The sequence below is a fragment of the Heteronotia binoei genome, chromosome 7 (assembly GCF_032191835.1).
Source record: "Heteronotia binoei isolate CCM8104 ecotype False Entrance Well chromosome 7, APGP_CSIRO_Hbin_v1, whole genome shotgun sequence".
Taxonomy (NCBI): domain Eukaryota; kingdom Metazoa; phylum Chordata; class Lepidosauria; order Squamata; family Gekkonidae; genus Heteronotia; species Heteronotia binoei.
Window position 1 is genome coordinate 71,190,755 of NC_083229.1, and position 17,160 is coordinate 71,207,914.

At 41.5% G+C, this 17,160-nt stretch overlaps 1 protein-coding gene across 1 annotated transcript in view; it reads right to left on the bottom strand.

Annotated features, from left to right (window-relative positions):
• Positions 1-5,639: 5,639 nt before the first annotated feature.
• UBE2V2 (ubiquitin conjugating enzyme E2 V2) overlaps positions 5,640-17,160 on the bottom strand; it is a 29,423-nt gene continuing 17,902 nt past the window's right edge. Inside the window, exons 3-4 of the mRNA XM_060243825.1 lie at positions 11,473-11,598; positions 5,640-6,564 (exon numbers count right to left, since the gene is read on the bottom strand). Of these exons, the coding sequence (XP_060099808.1) occupies positions 6,418-6,564; positions 11,473-11,598 (273 nt within the window). The 3' untranslated portion in view covers positions 5,640-6,417. The remainder of the gene's footprint in view (positions 6,565-11,472; positions 11,599-17,160) is intronic.

Below are 17,160 nucleotides of genomic sequence, written 5' to 3' on the forward strand. Positions count from 1 at the left end.
ATTGCATTTCTAGTACTTATTACCTTGGATTTTATTACCTTGGATGGCCATGGGCATGAATCAAAACACGAAATGAATTTTAACTCAAACCAGGCTGGTTTGTGTATCGTACTGACCCAGCTTGGTTGTTCATGCTGATTTGGAAATGAAATGGAACAACCATTTTATTTTGGTGTGTTGTTCGCTTCATTTCGGTAGTTCTGACACCCAGGCAGTCTGGCACCGATCAATTAATCTCTAGGCAAAACTGGGCGTGGACTTGAGGAGAGCCCTGGAAACACCCATAGAAGTTGCCCATAGCTTGATTGGCAGCTCTGGCTACCAAGCATGGATTTCCCATTATGCTGTTTGGGAGCAGATAAACCACAAACCGTGACTTTGCAGTTTCACTTTTGCAACAGCTGCAGAGATAGATAGAGCCGTCATCGCAAGAGAGTTAAGTGTTGCAAAGAAGATTTTAGAAATTAGATCAAAATAAATTGTTTGCTTGCAACTGCTGGCCACTGAGCTGATTCAAGGAGGTCACCCTCCCCCCTCACACACACACACACACACTATGGGACAATTTTTAAACACCTTCCCAGAGTATATTTTTCTATTTTTATACTTTTTGCTACTTTTATAATATTCCTGCTTTCTGGTTTGCTTTCCTAATGAACATTTACCTTCTTAGATATAAATCTGCACCTACATCCCCTGCCTACCAGGTTCTTTCACTGTTAATTATGAGAGATATTCTGAATGGTGTTTGGAGCCAAAGAAGGGAGTTCCAGGTTCCTGCTACTAAGAGAGGGCCAACATTTTAAAAATGTGAGCCCCAAAAGATAGTGCCCCTATCCTCCATTACTTTCAAATGGAGGGAAGGCATTTAAAAGGTGTGTGGTCCCTTTAAATGTGAATGCTGGAACTCCCTTCAGAGTTCAATCATGCTTGTCACACCCTTGTTTCTGGCTCCCCCCCCCCCAGTCTCCTGGCTCCACTTCCAAAGGCCCCAAATATATCTTCATTTGGACCTGGCAACCCTAGCAACACTCAATCATTTTCATGGATGACTTCAGCAGTAAAGAAATGACAAGATGCTTACAGAACGGATGTTCCTTGGTTATCTGATGTGTGGGGCACAAGTAATAGCCATGTTTGGCAACCAACCTTTATTATTCAGCAAGCAATAGTAAATTGTAAACTATACAGACCTATAACTTTGGCATCTTTTGCCCTGTTCAGATTTCTCACTTTTTCCTTTGCAATTCTGTAGGCTGAGTATAACACAGGGGTGTCCAACATACAGCCCATGGGCTGAATACTGCCCTTGCAGGGTTCCTATCAGGCCCACTGGCTGTTGGCTGCTTCCTACTTCCTGTTCCTCCTTCCTGTTTCCAGTATCAGAGCTCGCTTTTGCCCAGTCTCTCCTATTTCCTGTTTCACAGAGGAGAGAAAGAAAGCTAAGCCTCCCTTCCCTTGATTGGCTGTAGGCTTCTCCCTTCCTCTGGAGAGAGCCAGAGAGTATCCTATAGCACTTTAAGAAGACAGCAACATTTTATTCCAGGTACAAGCTTTTGTGTGCCTGCACACTTCTTTAGAGAGAGGGAGGAGGGGAGGGAGGGAAAGTGCCAGAGAGAGAGAGAGAGATGGATGAGTCACTTGGAGAGTTCCCCCTTTCCAGTTCTAACCGATGGGGTAGGGGAAGAAACCTAAGAACACAGCTTGCATTTTTTATTAGTGGAAGGGAGCAAGAGTCCAATAGCCCCTTAATAACTGACAAAATTTGTGGCAGGGTATGAACTTTCACAAGTCACTGCTCATTTCTTCAGATATAGCTAGAATGTGAGTCCATCTTTCCTTATATCTTGGAGAGTGAAGTGATTTCAGATGCCAAATAGCAATAGCAGGCATTGGTAATGAGAAAAGAAATCTAGGTCTCAGTTCAGTACAGGAAGATGCATTGTCTTGAACTTCATTATCAGTTGCAGTTCAGCAGTATATCCTTTGTAAGAAAACTGCTCATCTTAGGTCAGCTACTGAATGTCCTGGAAGGTTAAAATGTCCCCCACTGGTTTTTGAATGTTGTGGTTTCTAATAGCAGTAGAGAGTAATAGTCTAGTAGCACTTAAAGACTGACAACATTTGTGGTTAGGATATGTGCTTTTGTGAGTCACTGGTCACTTGTTCAGGCTTATTTCCATTTATTTTTTGCATCCTCCTGGACGGAATCCTCCCAGACCAAACTGAGACCTAGGTTTCCTGTCTCATTACCAATACTGATATCACACCAAATCCAATCACGCCTGCCAGTCGACATCTGAAATCATCTTTATAAAGTTTATATCTCCAGTACCTCATATTACATTTTATGGCACCCATGGCCCGGCCCAACAAAGTGACATTTATGTCATACCTGGCCCTTATAATAATTGAGTTTAAGTCTTCTACTCTAGTATTTGGGCAAAATGCTATGGCTTTGCTAGTGATCAGCACCTGTGCTATCGAGCTGGTGCAAGGCTAGTGCCCTAGGCAACGTGCCCCTTGCTCCCTTGGCGAGGGTGAACTTCTGGCCTCAGCTTGCACACACATGTGCATGCTGTCACTCCACCCCTCGTGTCTGTGCTTGGAAGCACAGATGCGAAGGACAGAGCGACAGTGAGAGAGCAGCATTTGTACCTGCTGAGGCTGGAAGCCCTGCAGAAGCTGCCAAGCTATTTCCCTAGCTGAGGAAGTGAGGGCGGGCGGGAGCACCAAAACTGGTGCCCTCCCTCCCAAAGCCGCGCTCTTGGCAGCCGCCTCATGCTGCCTTATAAACGCACTGGCTCTGCTAGTGATGCACTGATGTCATTTCCAGTGTATACAGAAAGTGGTATCAGTGCATTGTCAGTGAGGGCCTCACACTCTGTAGGAACCTGATAACTCTATAAGCAGTTCTAGTCAAGAACCCTACTCTGATCTGTTCAATGAGGTTTGCTCCTAGACATTGGACTGTTCGTGTCTTCGGTCAAAATGTCGACAACTAGGGAGAGAAAAATAGTAAAGATGCAAAAAGAAAAAAACCCTTTCACTTAAACATAGAATGCAGAAGACATGCAGACAGTCATTGGATACACAAAGTTCACTAGCTTCTGTTTATTGTTTACACTCTGCATTTCAGGTGCTTTAGATCATCCTGTCATCTAGGGGGCGCACACTGCCACATTACAGTCTGCCACAGACATGAGGAACATAAAGGCATAAAGAAATGAGATACATTCCAAGACCACTGGGGATGAGAGCAGTACCTAGTCTTATTGAGGGGGGGAGAAATAGTGTCTGTGCCAGCATGAAACAGGATCTTCTTCTTCCCTCACCCATTAGAAAGATAGGATTTAAAACAGATGTAAATAGCAATACACCAAGTAAAATAATAATTTATCCTTTTTCATTAAAAATGAAACATTCTAATTGTTGGACCAATTTTAATTGGTCAACACATGAACAGAAAGGGAAACTAGCCAGTTCTTAGCTATATCTATACTAACTGTATTTCCTAATGTAAATCCATCTTCATTAAATCAGGTAAATAGTTATCCTATTACAATTTTTATACAACTCTTACATTGTATGGCAATCAGCATTAAATACATATACACATTACTGTAATGACTCAAATAGCCAACATCTCTGGCTAGCTCACTGTCCTTTGAATTCAAAAATACTAGAAATATTTGCTTCCAGGCACACTTTTCAGAACAAAAGCCCACAGCCAGACCAGTTACCTGCTGGTTAATATACTATATACTGCTTGAATTGCTAAGTGATCTGCAGTTCATGTATTTTAAGTAACCAAATGTTTGTGCTAGGGAAAACTAAGGCTAAATAAATTCCATGCATGTACTGGGTTGTTTATGTAATCTTGGGGAGCCTCAGCATTTTCCTTGCTTTTGTTTTTAAAACACTCAAAAAGAAAAATCCATACCCTCTTCTGGTTATACAAACATTCACAGAATTATTGAAAAGTCTGGAATTGAACAGAACTTCTGATGGAGCAGGCTCCGCCTATCTGTATTACAACTTTTAAAATGTACATATGGTTCCATAGCTTCCATTTTGACATAGCAGTCCTTTGATAAAATTTGAAATTTAGATGCAGAATTACGCAGAAATTCTGGGAAAATTAATTCTTTAGTACAGAATCAAGGCTTTAGGTGTATGGTAGTGGATAGGGTAGTTTAGTGCAAGGTCATTTTGGTTGTTTTGCTATTGTAATCTTAACACAAGCTGACCCTGTGCAAAATTTACTTTATCGGTTGTTTTTTTCTGTGGGGCAAGTCTGCTTCTATGACTGTGTTTTCTAAAAATACTATAGAAAGTAGGGTGGGATGGGAGAAACTAAACTGTAATAACTAGCCATAATCTAAGCACACATATTTGTGCTGATCTTCTGAATTTCCTGAACCCCATTTACTTTCTGGAATATTCAGGAGTACAACCTCGGAATTCATCCTCATGCATGTCTAGTCAGTGCTCAGGAGAATTTGTATGAGGTCTCAGAAAACACTTTCATAATACAAAAGCAGGTGATGGTGGGGACACTTGAATGTTTGCTAAAATGTACATGTGCAGGAAAATTATGAGCTCTTTAAAAAAACCCCACACAATACCTTCTAGTCTTCCCGTGTGTGTGGAGTAAGGGAGAATGGGATCTCCTACAAACTCAATTCCCCGAATAGCATCGTTCACCTGAATAGACAGAAGCAGAGTCTGACACAAATTTGACCAAATGAGCAGTCACCACTAAATAGAACCTTCCAGTTTACAGAAAGTTCACTTCTGATCATTTGCTTCTGGTGACAAGGAAGGGGAATGGTTGGCACCCTGTTGGGTCAGCTAGCCTACTCACTGAACAATGTACATTGCTGCTGTTGGAAATGGGGTTCTAGACAAATGGATTCCTGTTGTAAATCTGCAGGGCTTCTACAATTGTCAGGGAAACAACAGAAACAGCCAAACAAGGAATCTATACTTGGACTGGCCAGAAAGCCATCAAGATTCACAACAAAGTTATCGCTTCCCTTTCAGTTTTACCTTGGGAATGTGAATTATCAATTTTGAGTGCCTGAACAGCTATCCTGTTCCCCATTAACATCCCATTGTTGTGTTCTATTTTTGCTGGGCAGGGATTATATGTGCCTGGCTGCTCTATTCCTCATTAAAACACTGAGCACCCATGCCCCAGTCATGATGATAGGCCTCATACTACAACTACTTCCACTGGCCATCTAAGCCTCTTGACTCTCCTAGCAAAAATATGAAATCAAAACTATCCTTTCCATGACGCCCTTTCCAATTGTATCTATTTTTGCAGGTATGTTAATAACTGTGATAAATAGGGAATAAATGACATACAAAGTGAGCAGCCATGAAAGCAGCAAGTTACAACTAGAGAGTCATTGTTTCCAGAGCCTTACAAAAGTTATGCTTGCACAAGCTAAGCTCTGAATAGTCTCTTAAGCAAGCAGCTCCATTGAAATAGCGCAAGCAGCAGCTTTGGCTATCAAATTAAGTAGAGTAGAAGTTGGACATAGATTAGAAACAATGTTCATTCACTCCTTGTCTATGCAAGGTCAACAGGAATAGATAACTTAATACAGAAATGGCACAGTCTCCAAGGATACTTTCCACATTTTATTTACATTTGAAGACTAACTTTATTCTCAATCACATTTTCCATACACCTATTTCCTTATTTTTTTTGTTTTGTTTCACTAAAACTTAAATGCATGGTTTATTAGAACAAAGACTGTAAACAAATATTTTGCAATGTCCATTACATGTAACACACAGGAGCCGCTTAAGAGAAAATCATTCCCTCATTTTATAAATACAAGTATCAAAACAATCCTGACTGTATTCTGTGACACTACTAGCATTCAGCACCCACACCTTTGCAAAAAAAAATTAAACAAGTTGAGCAATGGTAGTTGCAGTACCCGCTACTTTAAAAACAATTTCATCTGCAGCTCTTTTACTAAAGCAAGATGGATAAAGCATGCCATTTTTATTTTTCTTCTTGAGAAAAGGTTTTTCTGAAACATCTTACTCCACAGCAACCTGACACTTCTTGTCATGCTTTCGTCTTGAAACACTGGAGCTCCAGTTTTAGGCTACTTCAGGCTTATGTTAAAATGATAGTGCCTTGCTAAAGAGGAAAAAAATGTGCTGCCTTTTCTTTCTGATTGTGCCTGAAAACATATGGGGCATACATACATACATATGTATATATGGGGCATACATACATATGTATATATATATATACATATTCTTTCATATGTCAAGATAATGTACACCAGAAGAAACTCTTAATGTGTGGGTAGTTTTGCATTGTGAGATTGAATCAAGACATTAACATAAGTAGAAGTTGTTTAAGACAAGTTTGGGATTCAGCTAAAATTAATTGTTGTAAGTTTGTCCTTCTGGAGGTTGTGGAAGCTTCATATTTTCTTTGGACATCATTAGACGCCTTAGCTCTTGAAGTACAACTTTAATGCTATAAGAATTTTGCCATTTTGCTAACACTGGTATGCTTCGTGCATCCACCTGTTAAGGGAAGAAAGCATAAATTTAAATAAGGAGTAAGGAATGCAGAATACCTCAGTTCACAGCTGTAGTATCATTCATGTGTTTAATTCTCAAACTAACACCAGAAGGTGACATAACATGGCTTGGTGATGAAACTGGTTCCATGTACATAAGTGAACATTACACCTTGTCATACAGCATCATGGGTGTATATATTTAAGGTGAAGATTGGTTGGCTCTTGTATTATTGTAGCAGTAAAAATATTAAGCACTCCTGCTAAAATATAAGCCACATTAAAAGAAAGGTGAGAATGCTTATGGTTAGGCTATGCCACCGTTGCTTTAAAGCATTTTCTACAGAAACTTGGTACTGGACTGTGTCCAAATATACATGTGCTGCATTCTGTTCTCAGAATGGAATTTTCCTGCCTCTTTTCCCCTCCTACCGCAGCCCCCTAAATGCTGCCTCCAGTATTACAGGGTTCTCCAGGATCATCACTGTGCATAATGAAAAGATCTGTTGAGTGTGTGGTGGTTGGTGCTGAGAACAGGTAAAAATGGTTGTCTTCCTCTACCAGCAGTAGTGCCCTTCAACTGACAGACAATAATCATTAGATACAAGTCACTGATTTCTGATCCTGTCATCATTGGACTTCTTTTCAAACAGGATAACTTGAGAAAGATGTAGCTGAAGTTCAATATTATGTTTTGTTTTCAATAAAGCAAAGTACTCTGTCCCATACATAAATTCAGCAACTGAACACATTTTAAAAGTAGACTTCACAGATGTCAGCATTTAAATATCAACCAATAGAGCAAACTCCTGTGATATAACAGCAAGCTGTCATTTAGAGGAGGACAAGGAGCTGTTCCATTTGGCAGCTGAGGATAGGACCCGAAGCAATGGGCTCAAATTACAAGCAGAAAAGTAGTGGCTGGATATTAGGAAAAAATGTTTTATGGTCAGAGTAGTTCAGAGGTAGAACCAGCTGCCTAGGAAGGTGGTGAGCTCCCCTTCATTGGCAGTCTTCAAAATGCAGCTGGATGATTATTTGTCAGAGATTCTTTAGGCTGATGCTGCATGGAGTTTGGGGGGGGGGGGGGATTGGACTAGATGGTCTGTATGGCCTCTTCCAACTCTATGATTCTATACTGAATAACACAGAAATCTGGGGCTCAAAGGAAGCCAGGAAATTGATCTTCCAGCATATTTTTATTGCAAAATAGCAACTTCAGGGCAAGGACTGGTTGTACACAGTACAGACAGAACCTGCAGTGTGGGAGGGATGTGTGTAAGTCTTCCCTGTAACTTTTTCCTGACCTAAACCGTGAATTTCTTGTTGAGGGAACATACAAAGAAAAGATGGAAATCCAGCAGTAAAGGACTGCATTGAGAAGGAGCACTGCATTATCTCCATTCCTGTGCCTTGCTTCTCCACACCTGATCGCTCAAGACATTTCTTCCATATTTTGCTGTTTTACTAATATATAGTCTAACACACTATACCTTGGCTAACATCTCTAAGGCAGTTCACAACCCCAAAAATAACGCCCCCCCCCTACTTAATTACAACACAAACACAAACTACCAAGTAATAAGAACAATCAGAAGCTAGGCTACAATAAAATCAATTTATTCATTTATCTAATGCATCACAGTCACCAGTTTACAATTGCAGCATCTGGACCTGATGAAAAAGTGGAGCTGTGTTCTGAGCTCTCTGAACTCCAGAAGAAGGAAAGATAAAAGGGACCCAGTAGTCACAACGCTTTGTCTACTTCAATTCAATTTAGATTAAAGCACAATTTGCTTATTGTATGACCTGAACACACGCTATACTACACCAATACAATATAAACACAAAATCCCTTGACAAGGAAACACAGCTAAGCCTGTTATTTTGCATTTTACTTTCTAAATATGTTTGAACAAATTGTCACTTCCATTATGCAACTACTTCAGATTTGGTTACAGCATAAAGAGGTGCACTAAAAAAAGACTATGATTAATGCTTTGCCTGCATATGTAATTGTTCAGTTTAAACAAATGAAACATGAACTTGGCACAAGGCAAATGACAATTCAAGTGATAGCCATGTTGGCCTGAACCAGCAGAACAAGGTCTGAGTCCTGGTATACCTTTAGCGCCAACATTTTTTTTATTCTAGATACGCTGAAATAGAAGTCACCAACCATTACATATACTTAGAGGATGGGGAGGGTGTTGCCAGGAAGCCAAGATGCATAATTGAGTAGTAAATATAACTGAAATTGGATTAAGGTGATTGGTAAAATTTGTGAATAATAGCACATTAGCATACAGCATAACAAAAGAGTTTACAAACAAATGTGAGAACTACTGAATGACATTAGCATGTGTAGTGAGATAAGAAACCAATATCTTTGATAAGTCTTAGGCGTTCCATTGTCCTGAGTGCTGTAATGACTTCTAACTCAGCAATCTCCCATTCTAGCCTGTTTCTGAAATTTCTTTGCAAAAAAATAGCTACTCTGAGGTCCCTCACTGTATGTCCTGGAAGGCTGAAGTGTTCTCCTACATGTTTTTTCCCCCATTTTGTGATTCTGGATGTCAGATTTGTGTCGATTTATCATTTGATATAGGGTTTGACCTGTTTGTCCTGAGTAGAGACCTGAAGAGCACTGCTAGCATTTAATGGCATATACAGTGTTAGAAGATGAGCAGTGAATGAGCCTGGGATGGTGTAACTGATGTTATTAGATCTCGTGATTGTGTTGTCTGGGTGTACGTGGCAGCAAAGTTGGCATCTGGCTTTATCACAAACTCTGGTACCAGTGTCCAGGGCTTTTTTGGTAGAAAAAGCCCAGCAGGAACTAATTTGCATATTAGGGCACACCCCCTGATTCACCATTGTTTCACACAAGGTTTTTCTTGTAGAAAAAGCCCAGCAGGAACTCATTTGCATATTAGGGCATACCCCCTGATTCACCATTATTTCACACAAGGTTTTTCTTGTAGAAAAAGCCCAGCAGGAACTCATTTGCATATTAGGCCACACACCCCGACACCAAGGCAGCTGGAATTGGATTCCTGCTCAAAAAAAGCCCCATCAGTGTCCATGGTCAACTTAGATGTTGTACTATTGTGGGTGTGCTGTTTAAGATTAGGGGGCTCTCTGTGGGCAAGAAAAGGTCCCCCCCGCCGTATCTGTGAAAGACAACTGGTCATTATCCAGTAGAACAGGAGTGGGGAACCTTTTTTCTGCCAAGGGCCATATGGATACTTATAATATCATGTGCAGGCCATAAAAAATTAACTTAAAAAACAGTGCTCCGCTGAGGGAGAATGATTCAGGCCAGCAAAATTAATGCAAATAATTGTTTTTCTATTTGAAGTCATGTGGGGAGAGCCTAATTTAGCACACACACACACACCCGGCCCGCCACCCTAGGCAAATGCATAGTTCCAGGGTTTTTTTGTAGAAAATGCCCAGCAGGAACTCAATAGCATATTAGACCATGTCCCCTAATATTAGTATATTAGGCTACACCATCTGGGATAATCAAGTGCAAACTGAACTGTGACAGTAACTTTTCCAAGTCCTGCAGCAATTCTGGCAGCCAGCCAGGCCCCGGGGAGGCTGCTGCACAGCATGGCTGGGCCCCACGATCCTCGCTGGACAGCCAGGCCCCATAGAGGCTCCGTTCGGCCCAGTAATCCTCGAGGGCCACACCAAGTGAAGGGGGTTCCCCACCTCTGCAGTAGAGGTTTGTAAGTCACTGATGCTAATATCATTCAGTTCTCACATCTGTTTCTAAACTCTTTTGTTATGCTGCCTGCTAATTTGCTGCTCTTCATAAATGTTGTCAATTGCCTTAATCCAATCTCAATCCTAATCCAATTGTCAAAATGCACTTGTCTCTTACTAGTGCATCTTGACAATTATCAATGTGTGTTTTTTATTCTATGGTATTCTGAAATTGTTATCCATAATTATGACATAGGGGCACTTAATATAAAATACTTTCTAGTTGTATGTCCTTCCTAGTGTATACATAGCCAGCAATATACACATGTGTAATCATTTCCCTCCATACAAATGCAGTAAGTGCCCCCCCACCCCGTCCAATTGGTAATGATGGAATCAGGCCTCACAGAAACTAACAAAATGTTATCTCTCCCATTTCTTAATTATTTTGCTCCACATAAAATCAGAGACAGTGGTTACATTCAGGACAGACAAAACAAAAAACTTTTTGACGTAACGCCTAGTTAAATTGTGTACTTCAGTGCCACAGGGTGTGGAAAGGACTCTAGTTTAGATGTCTTTAAAAGGAAGTTGGACAACTTTACAGGTGAACGATCCATCAATAGTTTTGATGACTGAATAGGAGCTCCATGTTTGAAAGGTAAAGGTAGTCCCCTGTGCAAGCACCAGTTGTTTTTGACTCTGTGGTGACATTGCTTTCACGTTTTCACGGCAGACTTTTTACGGGGTGGTTTGCCATTGCCTTCCCCAGTCATCTACACTTTCCCCCCAGCAAGCTGGGTACTCATTTTACTGACCTTGGAAGGAAGGCTGAGTCAACCTGGAGCCGGCTACCTGAACCAGCTTCTGCTGGGATCAAACTCAGGTCATGAGCAGAGGGCTCCGACTGCAGTACTGCAGCTTTACCACTCTGCACCACGGGGCTCTTTTTGAAAGGCGTGTAACTCTAAATGCCAGTTGCTGGGAGGCAACAATGGGGAAGTTTTGGCCTCTGTTCACTTTCTGTGGGCCACTGGGGAAAGAGAATGGAGGGCTAGATATAGTGTGTGTCTGAACCAGTGTGGTTCAGTTCAAGACATGTAACAGGGAAAGCAAATGCATTCTTTCCTATCCATCATACTCCTCAAAAGTTTTTCTGCAAAGTGAAACAGGTTGCTCATCATGCATTTCAACTTACCATTCCATTGGAATTATTTATTCCATTCATATTAATTTTAGTTACAAATCTAACTGTTGGAGGTGCTTCTGGATATTTAGGGCCGCACTCTACTTTCAAGCTGTATATTCTGTTTTCATAATTTGTCTAGTAATGAAAGAGAAAAAAATATTCATTATATGAAGGTTAATACACTTGCAAAAGGTACTATTAAAATACTGAAATGAAGCCAGTTGACCCGATTACAGTGAACTGATTAAGCCCACCCAAAATAACCAAACACTGTTCATCAGGGAAGGAGCAGCAGCAGAGACTGAAATATCTTGTCTATTCTTTCTCCTGAACAGATCAGCTGGGAAATCTTGACATTACTGAAAGGGTTCCAACAACACAACTAGTTGTTCAGTAAAGAAAACCACGTGTGCAGATGTGGGTCCCTGAATACCAGAGGATGCCCATGAACAGCCCCTAGCTGAACAAACTCACTCCTAGGAACCTATGTAAACCACTCTTAGTTCTTTTAATATGGAATAAAGATAAAACATAAATATAATAAACTCCACTAAGCAGCAGCAAGACAGAGTTGGTGGTACCACATTTCACAGCATGGTGTATATTCCAGGCACCTATGTAAAGATAAATGTTAAATCAGCCTGTGCCCAGCCTTATCTGTGACTGTACCTACCCATTACGATGGCCTTCCTGTACTTTTGTGAAATGTGCAAGACTGAGCTACTCGGGAGGGGTTTATCAGTTGATAAAGGAATAGACTTTTTGAGGCTGACTTGCGATAGATCTGTTGACTTGAGGTACATCTGTTGCTGTTGAGGACAGCAACAGTTGATGTGTTGGCCTTAACTGTGGGTTTCATGTGTTTTAATTTCCAATGTGATCTGCCGTGAAGCTTACCAAAGCAGAAATGTGGATTAAAATGACTTAAAATAAACTGAGGGAAAGAAATCTATGTATAAAGCAAAGGGAATATGGCCAATAATCCCAAACTTTGGAATAGAAAGGATCAAGACAGCTCAGGCTCAAGTTCGTTCAACATCCAATAATGCCCTGCTCAGATATAAATGCAAAGTGAAAATGCATCACATCTGCTATGGGACATTTTGTGTCTCAGGATGTTTTTGTCAAAAATAGTATTTAATCATATTACTTTACGGGCACTTTAACAGCACAAACAGCAAAATCAATGATAACCTTGTCAGAACTCTTGGACATGGATGAGTTTACTGCAGAGACACAGAGAGCGTGCATGTGTATATTTTAGCCAGAAATACCCTTTGACACCACAGCAAGGGTTTGTATACGAGAGACCAAAATAGAAGGAGAGCTGCTTCCTACTGGAAATGGAAAGACTCACAGGAGACAGAAAGAGATTCTCAGCGTAGCCCTGCCTGTAAAGCAAGATGGGAAAACTAACCGGGGGGGGGGGGGGGGCGGGCTCAAGAAGGCAATCTCACTTGCTTCCATACCTTTTTTTTTTCATTTAGCCCTTCTCCCAACACTCCCATATTTTTCCTTAATGATTAAACCTTTCCCACATTTGGGCAAACTTTGGGCTCTTAGTTCTTATGTAGCTTAAACTAATTACAATGAAAGCCTCTATGTGATTCAAATTTGTTGACGCCTTCACAATCCTCTTCGTACCTAAACAAAATATTAACTATTATTTTGATAATATTTTATAGTGTAAATTATCTTTTATTTAACTTCTTTTGGATTTAATGCCCAAAGAAAAATGAAGTCATTACCTACTGATAGATCTGAATTGATTATTATATAGCAGTGGCAGAACTAACTTGCAGTAGGAATAACTCAGATCAAGTATGCCTGAAGCTTTCAAATTACAGAGTCATCACAAACAACCTGCATGTACAAATTAACCTGGAAAAACTGTATCCATGGGGGAAAGAACTATCTAATATATACTGAGCAATTCATTTGTAATTCATTTCTGAGAGACTGAAGACTAAATTAACAGCTATAAATCTGCATCTAAAACAGATCAGCCATCAAAATGGTGTTATAGTAGTTACTCATAAAATGGACTGAAATTCTTGGTTCAGAATTCAGCGATTAATGTCACCTTGTTTCAGTTCTACTTCTGTCATACAGATATAATATCTACTTCACAGAGCTTCTGTAAGGATTGGTAACATGTGATGAGCTGTGAAACTGAGAAAAAAGCACTACATTTTGCATGTTACTGGAAGAATATACATTTCCAAGGGCATAGATACATATGGGAACCTTGAGATTTTTAGGGGAAACTATACACTTCTTTGCAGGATTTCTTTGTTCAGAGGCCATTTCCCTACCTCTCCATAGTGACCCTGGACTTCCTTGTTGGTTTCCCATCAAAATACTAACAAGAGTCAACCCTGCTTACTCTATAGAGTTTGAGACTTCTTTGCAGAACAGCCTTCATCTTCTGGCTTCTCTTCATCTTGGACTGGTTACCATAAAACTAAGTATTTGACCTATTCTGCAACTGCCTTTCCTCTCCAGAGCAGGAAGAAGCTTATACCAGCATTTTAATACATACTTTCCTATCAACACAGAACTCCTTCTGCCAGCCAATGTAATTTGGTCTGTGTTTTCACAGCAAATAAAGCACCCCCATATTTACTCTCAATCAGCATTCTGCACAGTAAGGCAAAGAAGCCTCAACTTTGTGTACAGTGTCAAAGATGGTTTAAGACCCCTATCCAGAAAGCAGCAGAGGGGCAGGTAGGCTTTAAAGAAACAGATCTCTCTACCAAGCTAACATTACAAAAGACTGGCCTCCAACACTGCTGATGTTTGGCCTTCAGAATGAATTTAAAAACACCCCACAAAGTCTGTGAGCCACTTCTAGAATGAGTACCAGCACCTCTCTAACTTCTGTCAGAATCTATTCTTGGCCTGCAGCAACTTACTTCAAGTTTCACTAAAAGTGCCTTCACACTACTGCACACTTTTGTTCTTCATGCTTCCAACAGGGTACAATGGCTTTTTGCCAATTCAATGCATGAAAATGATTCTCGGTGTGGTTGTTGGGGAACTACTGTTTGTTTTGAGTGGGCTGTAGGTGATTGTTGATGATTGATTGGGAGTGGCTGTGTTCCTGAGGCAGACTGAGGCCCCACCCTCTTTGCATTATTAGGCTGCACCTTGCCAGAGGCGCGAGCTAAAGGGCTCTTGGCCTGTGGCTCTTAGCCTGGGGGCTGTGTAAGAAGCCCAGGAAGGACCAGGAACCCGGATCCCTATTTTCCTTGTGTTCCAGATAAGGTAAGTAGATCCTCCAGAAGGAGAGCCAAATAAACACAACAGGATTTAAAGGGGGACTGTATATTTTAAAAAGCTATCATGAAGGTAGAATGCCAGCGGGGGGCGGGGGGGGGCTTTCCAGTGTTTTTACACTGAGTGTCACATGTATGACTATCTGCCCACAGGACAGAAGTCTTGGGTGTGTGCTCGATGCAAGGAGCTCCTGGTTCTCAGGGAACGAGTTCATACCCTTGAGGCCGAGGTGACTGACCTGGAGAAGCAGAGACAGTCAGTTAGGCACTCGGAGAAGACTCTTGGGGACGTGTTAGATGAGTCCCACTCTGAACATGGCAGCCCCATTGCTGCCAGGGAGCATGAGGGTCAAGAGGGAACAGGGCACTGTGCTGAGGATAAGGGGAATGCATCCTCAGAAGGGACCTCTTCTTCAGTTGGAGAGCGGGTATCCTTCCGCTCCAAGGAACCATCCATGGGGCAGGGAGGGGGGGGGTCTTGGTAGTTGTTCGATCCTTAGGCAAGTAGACGGCTGGGTGGCAAAACCGCATACTGACTTATGGTGACTTGCCTGCCTGGTGCGAAGGTAGTGGACATTACACATGTTGTAGATAGGCTGATAAGACACTGCTGGGGAGGAGCCAGTAATCGTGGTGCATGTTGACACCAACGATGTGGGGAAATGCAGTCGTGAGGTCCTGGAGGAAAAATTTAGGCTGCTAGGCAGGAAACTTAAGGCCAGGACCTCCAAGGTAGCCTTCTCAGAAGTGCTACCTGTTCCACGTGCAGGGCTGGAAAAACAAGCACAAATTAGAAGTCTCAATGTGTGGATGAGACGATGGTGTAGGGAGGAAGGGTTTAAGTTTGTTAGGCACTGGGATGCTTTCTGGAACAAGAGGGAGCTGTACAAAAGAGATGGTCTCCACTTGTCCCCAGAAGGAACCAGGCTGCTGGCGCTTAAAATCAAAAAGGTGACAGCAGTTTTTAAACTAAATCTTGGGGGAAAGCCAGCAGATGAAATGTCTCTGGTTCGGGAGGACTCATCTCAAAGAGATGAAGGATTAGCTGTTACTTTTCTACCAAGTAATGGATCAGAGTTGTCCACTGAGATAGTGACAAACAGTGTGGATCAAAAACGGCTAATTAATAGGAAACAGAGTGAGTATAAATGGGCAATCTTCACAGTGGAAGAAGGTAAACAGTGGGGTGCCACAGAGTTCAGTACTGGGTCCCATGCTCTTTAACTTGTTCATTAATGATTTGGAGTAAGCAGTGAAGTGGCTAAGTTTGCCGATGACACTAAATTGGTCAACGCTGTGCTGGGAATTATTAGGAAGGGAATTGAATTATTAGGAAGGGAATTATTAGGAAGGGAATTGAATTATTAGGAAGGGAATTATTAGGAAGGGAAATTGGTCAATGCTTTGCTGGGAATTATTAGGAAGGGAACTGAAAACAAATCAGCCAGTATCATAATGCCCTGTATAAATCGATGGTGCGGTCTCATTTGGAGTACTGTGTGCAGTTCTGGTCACCGCACCTCAAAGAGGATATTATAGCATTGGAAAAGGGCAACTAGAATGATTAAAGTGAAGTGGCTTAGTTTGCCGATGACACTAAATTGTTCAGGGTGGTGAGAACCAGAGAGGATTGTGAGGCACTCCAAAGGGATCTGTTGAGGCTGGGTGAGTGGGCGTCATCGTGGCAGATGAGGGTCAATGTGGCCAAGTGCAAAGTAATGCACATTGGGCCAAAAATCCCAGCTACAAATACAAGTTGATGGGGTGTGAACTGGCAGAGACTGACCAAGAGAGAGATCTTGGGGTCGTGGTAGATAACTCACTGAAAATGTCAAGACACTGTGCGATTGCAATTAAAAAGGTCAACGCTGTGCTGGGAATTATTAGGAAGGGAATTGAAAACAAATCAGCCAGTATCATAATGCCCTGTATAAATCGATGGTGCGGTCTCATTTGGAATACTGTGTACAATTCTGGTCACCACACCTCAAAGAGGATATTATAGCATTGGAAAAGGGCAACTAGAATGATTAAAGGTTTGGAACACTTTCCCTATGAAGAAAGGTTAAAACGCTTGGGGCTCTTCAGCTTGAAGAAACATCGACTGCGGGGTGACATGATAGAGGTTTACAAGATTATGCATGAGATGGAGAAAGTAGAGAAAGAAGTACTTTTCTCCCTTTCTCACAATACAAGAACTCGTGGGCATTCAATGAAATTGCTGAGCAGTCAGGTTAGAACTTATAAAAGGAAGTACTTCTTCACCCAAAGGGTGATTAACATGTGAAATTCACTGCCACAGGAGGTGGTGGCGGCTACAAGCATAGCCAGCTTCAAGAGGGGATTGGATAAAAATATGGAGCAGAGGTCCATCAGTAGCTATTAGCCACAGCATACTGCTGGAACTGTCTGGGGCAGT